This window comes from Vespula pensylvanica, chromosome 6 (genome assembly GCF_014466175.1).
Source record: "Vespula pensylvanica isolate Volc-1 chromosome 6, ASM1446617v1, whole genome shotgun sequence".
Classification (NCBI taxonomy): Eukaryota; Metazoa; Arthropoda; class Insecta; order Hymenoptera; family Vespidae; genus Vespula; species Vespula pensylvanica.
In genome coordinates, this window is record NC_057690.1 from 8,737,081 (window position 1) to 8,754,652 (window position 17,572).

The following is a 17,572-nucleotide window of genomic DNA, read 5'->3' on the forward strand; positions in this document are numbered from 1 at the left end:
TAATATTAAGATATATATATATATATATATATATATATATATATGTGTGTGTATATATATATATTATGTATATGTATATTAATATATATGTATATCTTTATAAAACAGTTTACAATTATTATAGTAAAATTCACGAATTCGTTAAAATAAAAAAGAAATACAAACTATATAGTGTATTTGATTCACTATAGTTTTTGAGTGAAGCCATCGTATAATACTAAAAATGTTATAGAAAAATAGAGAGAATCCTCTGTATAAATAAAAAAAAAAAAAAAAAAAATTAAGGATTGTATGTCTACTACCATGAACGATAAATTGTTATATACATAAATCTGCTTAAAAATGCAATCGTTGCAATAAAACGAGTTTACTAGCGGACATCACTTCGTCGTTATCATTTTCACGAATGTAATGTTCAGTACTGATACCCACCACCACCACCTGAGCTCGTTTGATAAGAATTCGGACCTTGATAGGAGCCTCCACGATTACCACCTCCTCCTCCTCCTCCTCCTCCACGGCCTCCACCTATTGAATCACGAAGTACAAACTTTGTAAATATTTTTGAAAATACCTATCGTCTTATAAAAATAAATCAAATTGTCTTGAGAATAAGTTATTTAAGTATTATATTTATATTTAAAAATTATAAATATCTGTGTGTGTATAATAGAGTTTATATAACTTATATATATTTATTATAATACACTATATATAGTATTCTGCTATATATATTACTCTTATATATAGTTATATATTTAAAAATATATATATTTTTTTTTAATTAAAATAAAATTTATTTAAAATAGTAAAAATAAAGTGTGTCTGTGTGTGTAACATGAATTAATTATATATAAAAAAAAAAGTAAACATACCATTGTAGCCACCACCTCCTTGGTATCCACCTCCACCTCCACCAGCACCACCATCTTGATTTTCTCCTCTTGCTTCAGCAGCAAGAGAAAGTTCAACACCTCGTTGAATTTCCGGTGGGATAGGAGGAGGTGTTGGAAGATGAGCACCTTGTGGATGAAAGCCTTCTTCGTCGGCAGTGTAAGTGATCGAATATTGAACACCATCAGGCCCAGTGTAAGAGAACGAGCCACTCACCGCTTCAGATTCTCCTAAGAAAGAAAAAGAATTGAATGGTGTCATAATTGCTGGTAATTACACAATTTGCTAGAGTCAGATATGTTTTAACTTGCTCATATTAAATAAATTCTTGTAATAATGATTAGGAATGATTTCAGAAACTTAGATATTTTAATTAAAAGAATTTTTTAATGATTATTATAAAAATGTCAGTTTTGATTATGTTCAAATTGCTTCCATAGTTACCTATACCATCATATATATCCTGGATTCTCTTCTTAAGAATACGTTACCTACTATCTTCATTATTATTCCAAGACTATCTTTTACCGATCACGGCTATTTACGAATCGAAACGAAACAATGGTGTTCGAGGCCAATGGCAAAGATGTAACGCAACACTTTGAAAACAACAGTAATACGAAAGGAGAGGATTGGGAAATGAAAAATGTGTGTGCCCGCGTGTATGTATATTTGGATTTCTATAGACGATAGCTTACCTTGCAACTGACCCGTTTCCTGTGCACTAATACCATTTCCTGTTTCATAGCTGAACTGATAATTACCATCCCCGCTGTTTTCGTTATTGAACGAGATGATCGGTATATCTGCACCACCTCCAGGTCCTCCTCCGCCACCTCCTCGACCACCACCTGGTCTGACTCCACCACCTCCACCACCACCTGAAATATTAGATGTTTTAGATGTTTTGCAAAAGAATCAAAAATAATTCTCTATGTTCTAAAGTTTTATATGAATTTTCTGAGATTCTTCGCTCTTAGATATATATATATATATATATATATCTATTAGATTATTTTTTTTTAATATTTATTTAAAAATCTGGATTCTACAGATTTTTTATTAATAACTGAAATATGTTTGTACCTAAGTTTTGAGTTTCTTAAATATTTTACAAGAAGATACTAAATTTTAGATCTTTTTTAAATATTTCAAACTTAGGTATCAAAACATATCTATTAGAGCTTTTATAAATATTTACTTAAAAATTTTAATTTCGAACTTACTCTATAGATCGAGTACGTCAAATATTATTTTTAGAGAAAGAAATTGAGATGTTTGTATCTTAGTGTTAAACTTTTGAAATATTTTATGACACAATACTTCTAGTTTTTATTACTTCGGTTAGAAAATTAGGATATTTTTAGAATAACTTACCTCCAGGATAACTACCACCACCTCCACCACCACCACCACCTCCGCCAGGAAAACCACCTGGTCTACCAGGACCACCACCACCCCTGTTTGGCGCCTGGATAAATCCTGCTCCACCTGCAGTTCCTGCACTACCAGGTGGAAGATACGTGTTCTCCAAACGTGCTGCGTAACACGCACTTGCTAAGGCAAGCAACGTCACGGCAAGCTGCTGAAAAACAAAGTTTTCTCACATCTGTGCATATTATTTTTATATTTGAAGTATTACACACACACACACACACACACACACACACAATATTAGATTCATTATTAAATAGAAAAATTGAAACATTTCCATATTTCAATGTAAATTTTGATCTTCAAATAATTTAGAAACCGTTAACATTGTTATTAAAGTTTTTAGAAAATCTTGATGTATAAAAACAAAATAGTGAATTCTGATGATCAAAAATTAAATATTTGTATACTGCAATGAAAATTTCATCTTCAAATAATTCATAAATAATTTATAAATTATTAGCATTATTATTAGAATTTATACAAAATCCTGATGTACATAAAACAAATAAAATGAAAAATTCCAATGATGAAATTTTTAATATTTTTATATTTTGCAATACAAATTTTATCTTCAAATAATTTATAAATTCTTAACATTGTTATTTAGAGTTTATAGAAAAGTCTGATCTATATAAGAAACAAAATGGAGACATTTAATGATCAATATCATTGAATAAAGTTTGTCACAGGTAGAAATTTTGAATCAAGATACACTAAAAGATTCTTAAGATCACTTGCAAGTTTCAATTGATGAAAAACAAAATCAAAGATAGAGAATAATAAATGAAGACAAAGAGAAAGTGAAGCGAATGATGACACTGATTTCGCGTAACAGAACACTAAATAGAATTTCGGAAATAAGACAAAAACAGCAACAACAACAGCGACGACGATGATGGTGATGAGAGTATATTCCTACCGGTCTCATGTCGCTGCCAGTTGGATCCTCGCTAATCCTTTAGGGTTCTCGCGAAATCGAGTCCTGCAGGAGCAACGTTTTTGAACACTAGACGACGAGAGATGATGTATCGCGAAACGATGGCGATAATTGCTCTGTACAGATCCAGGTCGAATCAAGCGTTCTTATATACTCGATCCATCCTTGGATCGTCTTCCTCCCACCAGGTCGAAGGGGAGGGCTTGTGATTGTAGCCCGATGAACAAGAAGAAGAAGAACACCCTGATGAAGTTCGCCAGCAGGAGTCCTCGCGTGCGTTCTCGAGTAAGAGAGAGATGGAAGATGAATATGTCTTTCGTGAACAGAGAGAAGAAGAGTAGGAGAGATGAACGTCCTGTGTATAAGAGAGAGAGAGAGAGAGAGAGAGAGAGAAATAGATGAGAGGGTAGTTGCGCAAGTCGGATGATACAGATCGGCGGGCATCTCCCGACAAATCTGAAGGTCGAGCGATCGTCATGAGAATGTATCAAGTAACCCGCTATAAATGTGACTGACTGACTCTATATCATTATAGAGAGAGAAAGAGAGAGAGAGAGAGAGACAATAACCGCGTAAAAAAATGGAAAAAGAAAAAAAATGGTAGTAGCAGCTAAGAAAGAAGAAAGGATCACGATGCGGTATTGAAGAAGTACGAGAGACATCATACCTATATTATGCAGTCGCGTTCCTCCTTGTAATTATATCGGCCTTTCTTCGTTAGATATTACGACCGGGGTCGCATCATCATCATCCGCAGCTTATAGAGAGCAAGTAAGCAACCAAGCAACCAACGCACGTCGATTCCTGCAACCGACTCTCTGTTGAGATATCTTGCTTATTACGTAAGAGATGCGTTGCACATCTTTCTGTTTCTAGAAAGAGAGAAAGAGAGAAGGGGGAGGGAAAGAGAAAAAGAGAAAGATGGTGCGTGTAATGCGTCGTCTACGTATTAGAAGAGAACGCGCTCCAAATCGTCTAGTATATTACTGATCGGGACGTAACTTCTCCTCTTCTTCTTCTTCTTCTTCTTCTTCTTCTTCTTTTAATGATCAAACCTCTCTACCTTTCTGTCTTTTTCTATTTATCTTTCTCTTGCCCTCTCTCTCTCTTTCTTTCATTTTCTTTTTTCTCTTTTTTCTTCCTCTGATCTCTCAGGTCACGGTACCCACGCTACTCTCGATCGCTTCTTCCCTCCAATAATCGACTTTCTGTCTTTAGATCAAACCTATTCCGTCTTTAGCTCGTTAAACTTACTTTTAGAAATCTTTCTCTTTGTAAATGTGTAGAAGGAACGAATATTTCTCTTCTGCTTTGGCTTCTTCTTCTTCTTCTGCTGCTGCTGATGATGATGATTCTTTTACTGTTACTGGTACAACACCATTTTCCCTTATTTGGTCCGTCGACGATTTTAACGCGCTGCTAGATCATCGTCAACGTCATATCTATTCGGGCTTCATAGATTTTCTTATGGAGAATTTCATATTTTATCGAAGTATCCCTGAGTTTCAACTCTAGAAATGAAAAATCGTTTCTTCTTTCTCATTGAGCAATCATTATCCCATTACCTCGTTATTATTTCTCACGGAAGTTGTGTACCGTAGATCGGTACCAAGATGGCGGAGGTTATAAGGGACAAAGAGGGGAAATGAAACCTTGACTTTATATACATTTCATTTGGTATTCGGATAAATTATTTACTTTTTTATTTAGTTTAGATCTATTGAGATATTCATTTATTCATTAAGATAAACTTTTTATTGTAATATGGTGATGTTATTTAATATGTCATTGACATATAAGAGATTTACATTTTATTTTAACTCTCCACTGTTTATACATATATACATATAATGAATATATATATAATAAATATATATATATATACATTTTTATTTTATTTTACATATGCATATAATATGATGGATAATATATGTATACATTCATATAATCATATGAGGTGACCGAAGTCAGTCATTTCATCTGACAGGATCATCTTTAGACAGCGATTGAAAGCATCACGCTGGATGATATAACAACTAGTAAACGGTCTGCATTTTAACTTCAAGATTTCTACTTGATCTTAATTCCAAAGTGAAATTTTCGATTCTCAGTCTTTATACTACGTATATATATATATACGTATATAGAAATCGCGCGCATACTTATGATTTTCTTTTGTTTGAGGATTTACTTTCTCGATCTTTCTTATCTTTTTTTTTTTTTTTTTTTTTATAAAGAATATAGCAAATTAAAACTTTCGAAACATGATTATTTTTTTTTTTTTTTACTTTTTTTTCTTTGCGATATAGTAATAATCATCATTTTGAAATCCAATTCAGAAGTTACGATTTACTAAACTTATTGGTCTGAAATTTATGTTTTTAGATAATTTTCAGTTTTAATATCAGTATTTTTTAATTTAAATAAACCTTTAATACCAGTATTTTTTATTTTAAATAAATATTTAAAAATATTATGATTTTCAAATATGTAGGCGCATATAGCAGAATATAATATTAGAACAGAATTAGACAAAAATTCTGACCATTTTTGAAATAAAAATAAGATTATTATACTGTTCATGATTACTTTAAATCAACAATGTACATAATTTCTTTCTTTATAGAAACTTTTATAAATTCATCTGAGTTCTTATACATATAAATAATTAAATATTAAACTGAAACAAAATTTTTCGATGTAGATCAAATATTTGTTACTTATACAATAACAATAAACATAAAAAAAATTTTAATATCTCAGAGACAAACAAATTACATCGTATCAAGTACGTTGTCGATTGTATAAATCCTTATATAAGTAATTATCTGTTAAACTAATAAAACTTTTTGATAAGCCTAAAATTTATTATGAAAAGGAAACCATTCCAGTCAATTACAAAACGAAATGAAATCGTCAGAAGGATTGATTCGAGTAATCAAAATTAAAGAGGATCAAAGAGGATCAAAGAGGATCAAATAGAAAGATGATTTCCTACAATATATATACATATACATATATATATATATATATATATATATATATGTGCATACACACAAACACGTACGTATCTTTCAATACACATCTAGAAAGGAAGAATCAAGAGATATTTGATTTAACGGATGGTAAAGGGGGTGCGGCTCGATTAAAAATCGGGCCAATCGTGAGTCTCGTTCTCGATAATAGGATGCTAGAAGATCGTTTGAAACAATGTGTATGTAGGTATATAGTATTGTAGCTCTTCAGACGGGGTTCACAAAGCAAGTGAGCTGCTTTCTAAAAGGATCATCGAGTCACCTAGCACGGATATATATTCTTTGAGAAGACCCAGCCCTTTTGGCGCGCTCCTATCCTCGCATTCATCTATCTTGCTGCTCGTGTTATGCCAGAGGTTAGGTTCTCGTTTGCCGGGAATTCTTTGAACTAGTTGTTCTTCTTCTTAAGCGAGAATCGAATATCGTGATAGGAAATAAGATGGTTCATGTTTCTAATCAAAAAAGGAATAATTTTTAATGATAAAGATCGATCGAACGAGAAACTGTAATGGCAGGTGTTAACAACGACGATGACGTTGAAAGATGGCGCTCGAAAATGAAGAAATAATAATGGATTTTTTTTCCAATTTTTAATTTGATCAACTTATCGATCAATTAAATTTTATTTTATTTTATTTTTTGTTCTCTTTTTTCTTCTTCTTGCGAAATTTAGATTGAACTCAATGCCAATTCTTGTAACCTGCCACTCCGTAACCCTTTTTTCGCCTGTGTTCTTGCACTCGCTTGAGTCAAATCGTTTCGAAAGAGCGCGAACAGACGGCCGGAGGTCGAGATAGAGAGAGAGAGAGAGAGAGAGAGAGAGAGAGAGAAAAGAAAAAAGCTGCGGTCTGGATGATTTCTTACGCTTTGGTATTGACGCAACGATTCTCCGACAACAAGGATTACATGCTGGATGAGAGTACAAGATGAGAGACCATAGAGAGATATTATAAAAAATAAAGGGGAAGGAATTGTTATTGATCTATTAGATTGATCTATTAGGACAATGCAACGAGTTGAACAAATTTTTTTATCGCAAGTTGTAAAATACGAGCTGTACGATAATATTATATTTTATGAAATAATGTCTCTATTTTATATTATATGTACATTGGACCAAAAGTTCTTAGCTGATATTAAAGATTAATTATCCTTTTTCGAGACTTTTTAAGCTAATTTCCCTTTTCAGATTCATTAAAAGTACGAGCATAGGAAGTTTTGGTGCACCCTGTATAACGTAATAAATAAGTCGTACAAATTTGTCTATCTGGATTGTTAAATTCATTTGATTCTTGATTATTCTGAAAATCAAAATCTGCCACAAACGCTTAAAAAGATAATAAATATGAATTACTCGTAAGAGCTACTTGTATACAACCATCTCAAGTTTAAGTCTCAAAAAAAAAAAAAGAGAGATATAATTATAATAACGATTCTAACATCTACAAAAAACGATCAAACTTAGTTCATTAGAAAGAAAATATCGAAATATCGCGAAAGTATAATGGTAAAGATCATGGCGCATAAGGTCCCGTATGGGATTTAATTCTTGAAAAGTAATATCTCGGTAAAAAGAAGCATTAAGATAGACAAGAAGCGATGAAGTGAATGGATGCTCATCGGTAGCCCCGAAGCCTTTTCACGCGCGCGTTCCGTGTAATAGAGAAAAAAAAATATAGTTCAGGCTGTACGAATTGCATAATTTCAAAATGGCGTTGGAACATCTCTCGCCCGATGTTGACGATTAGTAAGAGTAAGAGAGACCGGTCGTTACCGATGCCATCGTTCCTTTTTATTCTTATATCTTTTTTTTTATTCGATCCTTCATTTCTTATTAGTTGAATTGGATCGGTGTGACCTTTGATTTAGGGGTGCAGTCGATCTCGACACGAATGCGTCCCTTTCAAAAGATGATCCAATTTGAGAGTGAACATACGATGCTGATATGTACCTGGTTCGCCTTGGATGTCTACCATAAGAGCGAACGGGGGAAGATCCGGTGAACTCTCAAGAACCAGAGAGAAAGAGAGAAAGAATGTCCCAAGATGCGATTGGTAATGCTATATCTCATTTGCTATCAAATGTTACTGATTCCGGTCGCATCTATCTCAGTATTTACTTTAGACTTAACGATGATCTTCGTATATAAATTTTTTTGGCAACGCTGAATGACTCGATTGATAAATGTTGTTTACCTACCAATTGACGTATAGAGTCTTTTTAAATGCGGATACGAGATAGATATACGGAAATATATCTATACTTGTTCCGCTTATATGCTCTTCTTCTTTCTTCTTCGTGTATCTAATCTTACGTAGAAATGAACACGGATTTGATTCTTTACGTCCGGTTACCAAATGTACCTGCTGGTACCAAAGGAATTACGACATCTTTTTGAATAGCTCTCATATTCAATGTGTTCACCGAGATATTTCATCGAACTATGTATATACGAATATACCTACCGGATACCATTTCTACTTTACACATACATACATACGTACGTATTTATGATGTGAGAAGACAAGTCCAATTTACGAAAGGTCGAGTGAAAAGTTTCTAAAGTTTGACGTGGAATTATAACACATTCGATCGAACATATTTTCGTATTTTTCTTGTCTTCCTGTAATTTGTATTGAGAATTATTTTTCTCTTTTTTTTTTTTTTTCCTTTTTACAAGATACAGAAGTTCTTGATGTTTTTAAAGATCAATTAATTTTTTTCAAGACTTTTTAGGCTTGCAATTAACCTTATAGTTATAAAAGTTGGATTTGTAGTTTGTATTTGTATTTTGAAAAAAAATTAGTCTAAAAAGTCTCGAAAAAGAGTAATTGATTTTTAAAATTACTTTGGAACTTCTGACCCAATATTTTTCTGAACTCGTGTAGATCATTTTCCTTCAAAATTTTTGTTACGCCATCTAATTTTTTCTCCTTTCACTATTTTATTTGTTTTTCTTTTTTCTGTTTTTTTCTTTTAAGTTTCGTCCGATTTTTGTTATATATTTAATATTACATGTATAATAAAATAATGAGATCGATTGATACTACTAATTTCAAGATAAATAAATTTTCGTAGAAGTGATACATACAATTATGTAAGATCGCTAATGTAACTCACGATACTTTCAGTAACGAGTTTGTCTTGTGAAAGATCGATCGGGGATCATCAACCATTAAATTTCCACGAAGTCACTTTCTTCGACATTCCGTTGGAGGATGGAGATGTAGCATAGCATCAATGGCTTTGATCTAACGTGATTGTCTAAGCACACGTAACACTGTTGAATGCATAATCGTCATTACCAACGAGAAATTTCACTGAGAATGTGAAACCAAAAATATAGATCACGACAGCTGTTTATGAATTTCAGTCATTGTAACATGATTGATAGATTGAGTGTCTTTAAAGATAAAAAAGACAAAAAGAAAACAAATTTTTAAGACTTGTATGTATAATTATATACCGTTTACATTACATATATATGTACGCGCGTATATGCGTATGTACACAACTTTATATACGCTTATATATACATGATATCTCACGCAACTGAAAAAGTCTGTATCTTCTAAATGGTTGAAAAGAAAAAAAAATCGGTAAATATAAAATAGCTACTAATATTAATGTAAAATTGTTTTTTATTAGTAAGTATTCATTACTCGTGGTATTACTCGTTCTTAATACTTGACGACAGACCTAAATAATTCAGGAAAGATTAGTTACGTTAATTAATACGTATAAGTTTAGGATATAAGTATATTTATACTTTTATATTGAACATTACAAACTGCATCAAATGATGTGGTAAAAAATATATGTTTCCATTAAAAACAAATATGCAGTTGCATTTTTCTGATGAACCGATGCATAAAAATACATAAACTTATTTACATATTACGCATACCATTTAACTTTAACGTATAACAATTTTTCTATTTTTAATTGTTTAGGAGATATAGTCTGTTTCGATTGAGTTGGACACCCTACATAAGTATAAATTTATGTATTATTATAATCTAAATTTAATTATTTATATTTGTACAACTCTAATCTCTACATAAATATACTTATTTTTATGAAAGATTTTATTTTTAAATATCACAATTTTTGTTATTTTCATTAAAAAACTATCTTTATTTTCCAAATATAATAAAACATATTTACATTTTAATAGAGAACGTCACCAAGCTTACATTCATGAAGAAATATTTGAAACATTATGATCGATAAGGTAGATCTCGTAATGGTTCTTGACAGCAGTGCCATCTCCACTATTTTGCTTGCAATATTTGAAAAATTTTGTTCGTTACACAGTCAACGGCGTCAATGGAGATTTGGTTTGTTTCATTGCGGCTGGTTGTGACGTATCTCCACGTTTTCGAGGAATTCACATACGTTCGAAAGAAGTAGGAATGCAACGTTGAATCTTCAACATTAAGATTCCATTTGGGTTACGGCGAAGTGGAAATCGAGAAAGGAATTTTATAGGTTAGAAAGAGTCAAACATGTCGCAAGAGGAAGAAGTTTTGGGTGAGAAAAACGAAGTGCCTCACGCAAACAACGCGCTTCTTTTTCGGCTTGCTATCACCAAGAGTTTTGAAAACATCTCTGAATCTGTTAGGTGAGTTATAAATATAATAGTCTATAAGTTAGATTCATATAATCGAAGTCTCTTTTATGTAATAAAAGTTTCTTACAAACTTTATTCAAATTTTGACACTCTTTTTCTCATAAAGAAAATAGAACAGATTTATACTGTACTACTCTTAATTAACTTATTTAATTATTACCATGATATCCGCTTTGTTCCTATTGAAATGTTACCCATAATAGCCTTTATGAATTCACAAGAAAATGTTCGCTTTGTCAAATATATATCTAGAATGCAAATCACAGTTGTTATAACAAAGATGATTCATCAGTGACGACAGCATAGTTGAATAGAGGTGAATTTTAAACTAGAATCTATTCTTACATAAAGACAAACAATTATTCTATGCTCTGTGTTATTACATGACCTCTTTACTATATTACTTCTATAGTTTTTAGTTGAAGATATAAGTTTGTTTGACATTACGTGGATTATTATAAGAAGTAGATATAAGTAGAAAATTGTATAAAGTTATTATATAAAAAAATATATATTTTTATCTCTATTTATTGTAACGTGAATTAAATAATCCGAGTTATGTATTCAAAGATGAATAATACTTATGGAAATGTTACATATATTAAGTAATGACAATATTAAAAATAATTTTTGGAAGGATTCAAAGATATTCTCTCTCCCAAGGCTTATAATTATAGCTATATAAGCATGACCGGAAGTTTCTTGCTTCATGATTGCTTCCAGGAAGAAGTAATCTGTACTGGAACGTATCATATCAAATACTATGTGTAGTTTCCTTCTAATCTAAAGTATTTTATTTTTTGACTTTTCTTCAATGGAAATGCACTTACTCATATATATTTAATTACAATATAGTGATAAATGCTTTCCCCTTCTAATCAACATAAAATTAATCAACCAGCAAGATACTTCGACAAAGTTTATTAACTCTCGCCTTAGTATTACGTATCGAATGGATCATAACCTCAGCAAAATGATGGTCGATTACAACGATGTTTCCGCGTTCGACTCTCAAGTGAAAGGAACGAAAAAAGGCGGTCACAGTTTTGCATTAGCATCGTTCGATCATGAGTGTACACGTTGGTCGTTCCATCGAATCATTTGTAAGCAGTATTTCCTGAAAAATTAATCAGAATGATCCGAAAAAGAATGTTATAAAAGAAATATATTTGACATTTCGCGGTTTTCGAAAAATATTTAAAATGACGGCAATAAAGTAGATCGTTGGAAAAATAAGATCATAAATTTCTAAGACGCGAAATTGATGATGTAAGAATCGTATAAATGTTGCATTTATAAGGCGCCAAATTTCAAATGTGAAAATTGTAAAAATGTTACTATTTATAAATTTGAAATGTAAAAATCGTATAATCTTCGTGTACATATTTGTTTTTTTTTCCCCGTGGAAAAAAATAAAAAAAAAGAAAAATTTACAAAATCACTTATTTAAAATGTCGCGAAACGTATAAATCCTGATTATATTTATTTTATCGTGGAACAAAAATTTTGACGAAATAATTAATTTCTCACAATGTCGGGTATTTATTCGAAAGTACGTTATATCTACCTAGTTACAAACGATATGATCTCAAGCAAAAGAATATCGTGTGGAGGGGAAGAAAATGTTGAGGTCGCTGGGACGATGGTGTCACTCGATGTCATTGGCCTTCGCGACTCGCATGTTAATTCGTCGTTCGTTCTTTCGTTCTTTCGTTCTCTGACGTGGCCATCGAGTTCTTCGGTCACCATCGAAAGGATTACGCGTCTTTCTCTCTCTCTCTCTCTCTCTCTCTCTCTCTCTCTCTCTCTCTCTCTTTCTTTCTTTCTCTTTCTCTATACATTTCTCATTCTAAGAATCACAACCGTTAAAGAGATTTTATCCTCTCATCTCCTTCTCTTAAACTTCTTTACTAATCGTCCTCCTTCTATTTCCTCTTCCGAGAAACTCAGCAACGCTGGTATACCGGTTGACCTTCGAGGAATTCCATGAAATGTTCGAGGAAACAAAGGACCCTAAGCGTGTATTACTACACTACTACGAAAGGAAGAGAGAGAGAGAGAGAGAGAGAGAGAGAGAGAATGTGTGTCTGTGTGTGTGTGAGAGAGAGAGAGAGAGATATCGTCAACGGAAGCCGCAGTTGTTGGAGCGACCCTCGCATTGTGAATATCGTGCCGGTTGTCGATCGATCGAGATCGTAGAACGAAGACAATTTCTTGTTTCATTTTTTTCTTATACAGTGTTTTCAAGTCTTAAAATTAAATTCAAAAAAAGAAAAAGAATAGTCATTTGTCATGGTACATATGATAGACACTGTGAAAAAAGGGTCGTCATCATCGTCACCGTCATTATTGAAGTTGAAAGTTGAAAAGAAATGATTAGTGTACTCAGTTAGGTCTGGACTAATGCAAATATGTAGCATTGATATCAAATTGCACCAGTCCCGGCCTGATCGAGCATACTATATCGACGTTGAAGAAATTGTTTCTTTTATTAGTTAGAATTGGTAAGATTTTATGAAATTGAAATTCTTATTTGTAATTTTTTTTATTCCTTATATATGTATATATATAAAATTTCTTTATATATATTATATTTATATATTTTATTTATGTATATATATATATATATCATTTTTAGATAATTATACTCAATAGTTATCTTAATTTTTATTTTTTAATTTTTAATTTTAATTACTGTTTCAATTAAATAATTTTAATATATCGATTTATTATTAATGCGTGTTTTTACCATATATTATGAGTACCTTTCCGATTAACTTTCGCAATAAAATTGTTCTTAAGATATATTCTTAAAATGTATGTATTAGAAATTAGGAGATTAGATTCGAAAATTATCATTACTTTTGATTTAATTGACAACTTCATTAGTATCAATTTATTATCAATAAGTACATCCTTACAGCAGTTTACTTTATAGATCAATATTTTTATGATAAGATTATTATTGTTTGATTAGAAATTAGAAAATTAAAAAGATTCAATTATCTTCATTATTGGCTTAATTAACAGTTTCATTTGTATCAACTTTTATTATCATTAAATATTCTTATACCATAGATAAGTTTACTTTACAGGTTAACTTTCATGATAAAATCATTCTCAGGTTTAATCCTTTTAGAAATTCCATTGATTGCGCAATCGGTTAGTATCCATTGTTTGTCTGCTGTCGTAATCCGATAGAAGGATCCGATATATATCAGCGTTGCTTCGTGGATTGAAAGCCTCAGTAGAAGTGGGGAACTTAGGAAAGTTTGTTTCGAGTTAGGTTAAAAAGAAACAAAATTTGATCATTATGATACGATTCATGCGCATATATTTCCATTTTTACAGAGTTCACATAAACTCCGATAACACTTTTACCATTTAAATTATTTAAAGTATTACCAGACTTCATGTAAATCCTGTATCGATTGTGCACGACTTGTGTGTAAGAAGATAATTTAATTGGTTTGGAATACGGTCTATTTTGAAAACATTGTCTATATGTAGAAGTGTGTTACGTCACATAAAGTTACACACTGCATATAATATGCGATCGTATATATGTATATAAGTACGTTGAAAAGAATGCCGGCATATTTGAAAGCTTGAATAAGGTTATGTCTACATATATCGTTAATATTAATACTGTATTTGTTCTCTTTAGATATGTAGTATATACATTTATATACAAGAGATAGGAACATATATTATTACTTAATATTACTTATAACTTGCGAATAAAAATTATTCTGTTCTGTATATAATTATATGAAATAGAAAGAATTCAAAGAGAGCAAAACAATTTCGTTTATTGTTTCAGTAAGGAAGAGTTTCTCGAATTATTGACTATCATTAAGAAACAGCCATCTTCTTCGCTTGGTCGCAAATTGTATAAAGCTATGGTCGATGAATTGTTGGAGAAAATGAACGATCAATTGAATGAAATATATCAAGAGGGTTCATTGGAAGCTGGATTGACGAAACTTTCCAAACTGTCCGAAGAAGCAGGAAATACAGTTACTAATGAAACTGTTTGGTATGCTAAGAATTTCTAGTTCATTTTATAAATAATTTATTACTGTAGTAATATTTATTGTGTATATATACATATACATATGTAGGAGACCACCTGGGGATGTTAAATTACATTTGAGATCTCTAGACGCAGAAAAGATTAAGATGGAAAGTGAAAAACTAGAGGAATGGTTGACTGAAATAGAGAATGAAAATGCTACGTTAATGAAGAAACTGGCTAATGATAGAGCTAAGGTGTGCACTACCGGTAACAGAATAGCAAAGAATTTACACCGTGCTCCTATGATTCAAGAACATTTGGAAAATCAAGTCGAGCAGTTGCAACATTTGCTCCAAGTATTGGAAGGAGATTAAATTGAGACTCTCTTGTCGTTTTGTTTGCAAATACGAGATAAGAGGATTTCAATCGAATTGTTAGAGAAGAAGTATGAAGACAAAGAGGTAGAATCTCTATTCATGGAATGATCATGAATGATCAAGAAAAAAGACCGTTTATGGTGTGACGATCAACGAAAGAATTCAAAATATGTTGAAAAGGGATTGGTGGAAGTATTTCAATTTCCATTTAAAAATTTTATTTCTTTATTTGTATGATTTATAGGTCATACCGATTTATAGGTCGTGTATCATAGTCAATTTTTATGTCATATTAAATTGACCATGTTTATTGCCATAGTAAATCGTCCATTTTTATGCCGTAGTAAAAGAAAATGATTTTATATTCATAAATGTTACTTAATTCGTCAATTTTGTTAGATTTCATTTGATGACTTGTTGGTTAGGACAACGTTAATTTTATCTCGTAACTCTTGCGAGATATTTTTCATTCTCGATGCTCTCTCTAATTTACGACGTAAAGCTATATTTCTTTTCTACGAAATATTATTAAATTAATTGTAACATCTCGTTTATAGAGTGTATTTACACAAGAACATAAAATGATTATCATAATTATAATTAATCTCATAAAAGGGTATTTTATATTAATTACCTTTTCTATCTCTATTGTTATAGATAATTCTTTGATCTTTTCATCATTTTCTTCCTTTGATCGTTCGTATTCGATCAAACGTTCCTTCAAATTATCTTGTTCGATCGTTAACTTTTCAAATTTCCCGCGAGTTTCTTCCTCGTATTTTTGTTGATTATTAAATATTACGCAGGACAAATAATTATCATGAATATTTCTTAATCGAACCTTGAGCATCTCGTTTCTCATTTTCATTTCTTCTATTTCAAACAAAATCCTTTCTTTCGATAGATTAGCATGAAAAATTTTCCTCTCGATTTCTTCATATTTTTTACTGTTCGTTTGTAACTTCTTTCCGTATGATTGCATATCTTTTGTAATATTTATCTTATCTTGATCGTCTTGCATCATAAGACAATTTAAAACAAAAAAAAAACTTTGCGTGATACGATTTGTCACGGTCGATATTTTTTTTTATGTGAAATTTAGTTAAAATTTAGTTAAAAAAAAGAAAAAAAAAAACAGAAACAAAATAACAATTCGAATAATTAATATACAAAAATATCGTTGGATTCATTCGAGTTAAAAACGTTCGATGTTAATTTTTATGAAAAATATTGAAAAGTAAAAGAACGATAAAGTAGATAAAAAATGGCGATCGTGGTTACACATAGCGATGGTGCAGCAGCGACAACGTGGCGAATGATTCGCGCCAAGCGAGTTCCCGCGTAAAGGCAAGCTCGACGTTGATTGGTCCATTTCGTCGAATCGTGTAGCTTGGTTAAGTACAGCTAGTAAGTCGGCAGATGGCGGTAGCATTAGGTCCGTCCGGCGCATCGCACAAGGCGGCTCGCCATTGTGCCCCGTGATTGCCTGCCGAAGTTTTCGTGTTTGTGAAGGAGAATTGATCCGGTTTTTAGCAGTCTTCTGCGTGCCTACTAACTGTGCCGCTATAACGGGTAAGTCAAAAATCATTGTGCCGTCGAAGATTGACGTTGTACGTTATTCGTTAAATAATTTTCAAGTGTTGAGTGAAAAAGCGTCCTGTTCGCCCGTTTCTCGTCTTTTTTCTTCTTTTTTTTCTCTTCTGTCTTTCGTTCTATCTTTTTCTCTCTTTCATCGTTCCCGGCATATTCCGTCGAGTTAAAAGTTAAAACGGTAAACGATTTTGTACACGTAGCACGTTCGTTTTTTTACTTCGCTAATGGAGTAACGGCGTGCCGACGTTACTCGACTTTTTGGGGGTTAGTTTTGTGCCACTGGCGGGCACGCTCGCGTTCGCGCGCGCGCGCGCGTCCGTTCGTTCGTTCGTTCGTCGTTCGTCGTTCGTCGTTCGTCGTTCGTCGTTCGTTCGTCGTCTTTTTGCCTCCTTCCTTCCTGTCCTTACGATCGTTTCGTTCTTCTTCAATTCGATGCAGTGTTGTAGGATGGAACACGTAAACTTGTATACAAGTTTTCGATTGTCTTTTTTTCGTCGTTTGTTATTTTTTTTTTTTTTTTTAATTTTATTTCCTTCCTTTTCCTTATTTCCTTGTTTTTCGAATACAATATTTCATATAAGATAAAAGAAACAGAGAGTGAAGGAGAGAGAGGGAGGAAGACAAATAAGCGAGTTTGAAATTTATAGA

General features: G+C 32.0%; 2 protein-coding genes and 1 long non-coding RNA gene across 5 annotated transcripts; 2 read left to right on the top strand and 1 right to left on the bottom strand.

Moving 5' to 3' along the window:
• Positions 1-141: 141 nt before the first annotated feature.
• On the bottom strand, positions 142-3,467 carry LOC122629989 (pupal cuticle protein 20-like). 2 transcript variants are annotated; one of them, XM_043813962.1, is made up of 5 exons: positions 3,251-3,467; positions 2,272-2,476; positions 1,593-1,775; positions 876-1,124; positions 142-528 (listed from the first exon to the last, which is right to left on the bottom strand). In XM_043813962.1, the coding sequence occupies exons 1-5, from the start codon at positions 3,257-3,259 to the stop codon at positions 416-418; spliced, it is 759 nt and encodes a 252-aa protein (XP_043669897.1). In that variant the 5' UTR covers positions 3,260-3,467; the 3' UTR covers positions 142-415. The 2 variants fall into 2 exon arrangements, with proteins under 2 accessions (XP_043669897.1, XP_043669896.1); XM_043813961.1 differs by having other exon boundaries at positions 146-528; positions 2,272-2,479; positions 3,251-3,460.
• LOC122629990 lies at positions 1,070-1,555 on the top strand. Its single transcript, XR_006327388.1, has 2 exons — positions 1,070-1,163; positions 1,335-1,555. It is a non-coding gene; the product is annotated as an uncharacterized LOC122629990 (long non-coding RNA).
• A 7,135-nt stretch (positions 3,468-10,602) lies between the features above and the next one.
• On the top strand, positions 10,603-15,945 carry LOC122630115. Of its 2 annotated transcripts, none has more exons than XM_043814250.1 (3): positions 10,603-10,927; positions 14,760-14,975; positions 15,061-15,945. In XM_043814250.1, the coding sequence occupies exons 1-3, from the start codon at positions 10,812-10,814 to the stop codon at positions 15,326-15,328; spliced, it is 600 nt and encodes a 199-aa protein (XP_043670185.1). In that variant the 5' UTR covers positions 10,603-10,811; the 3' UTR covers positions 15,329-15,945. The 2 variants fall into 2 exon arrangements, with proteins under 2 accessions (XP_043670185.1, XP_043670186.1); XM_043814251.1 differs by lacking the exon at positions 10,603-10,927 and adding an exon at positions 14,542-14,603.
• The last annotated feature ends 1,627 nt before the right edge of the window (positions 15,946-17,572 follow it).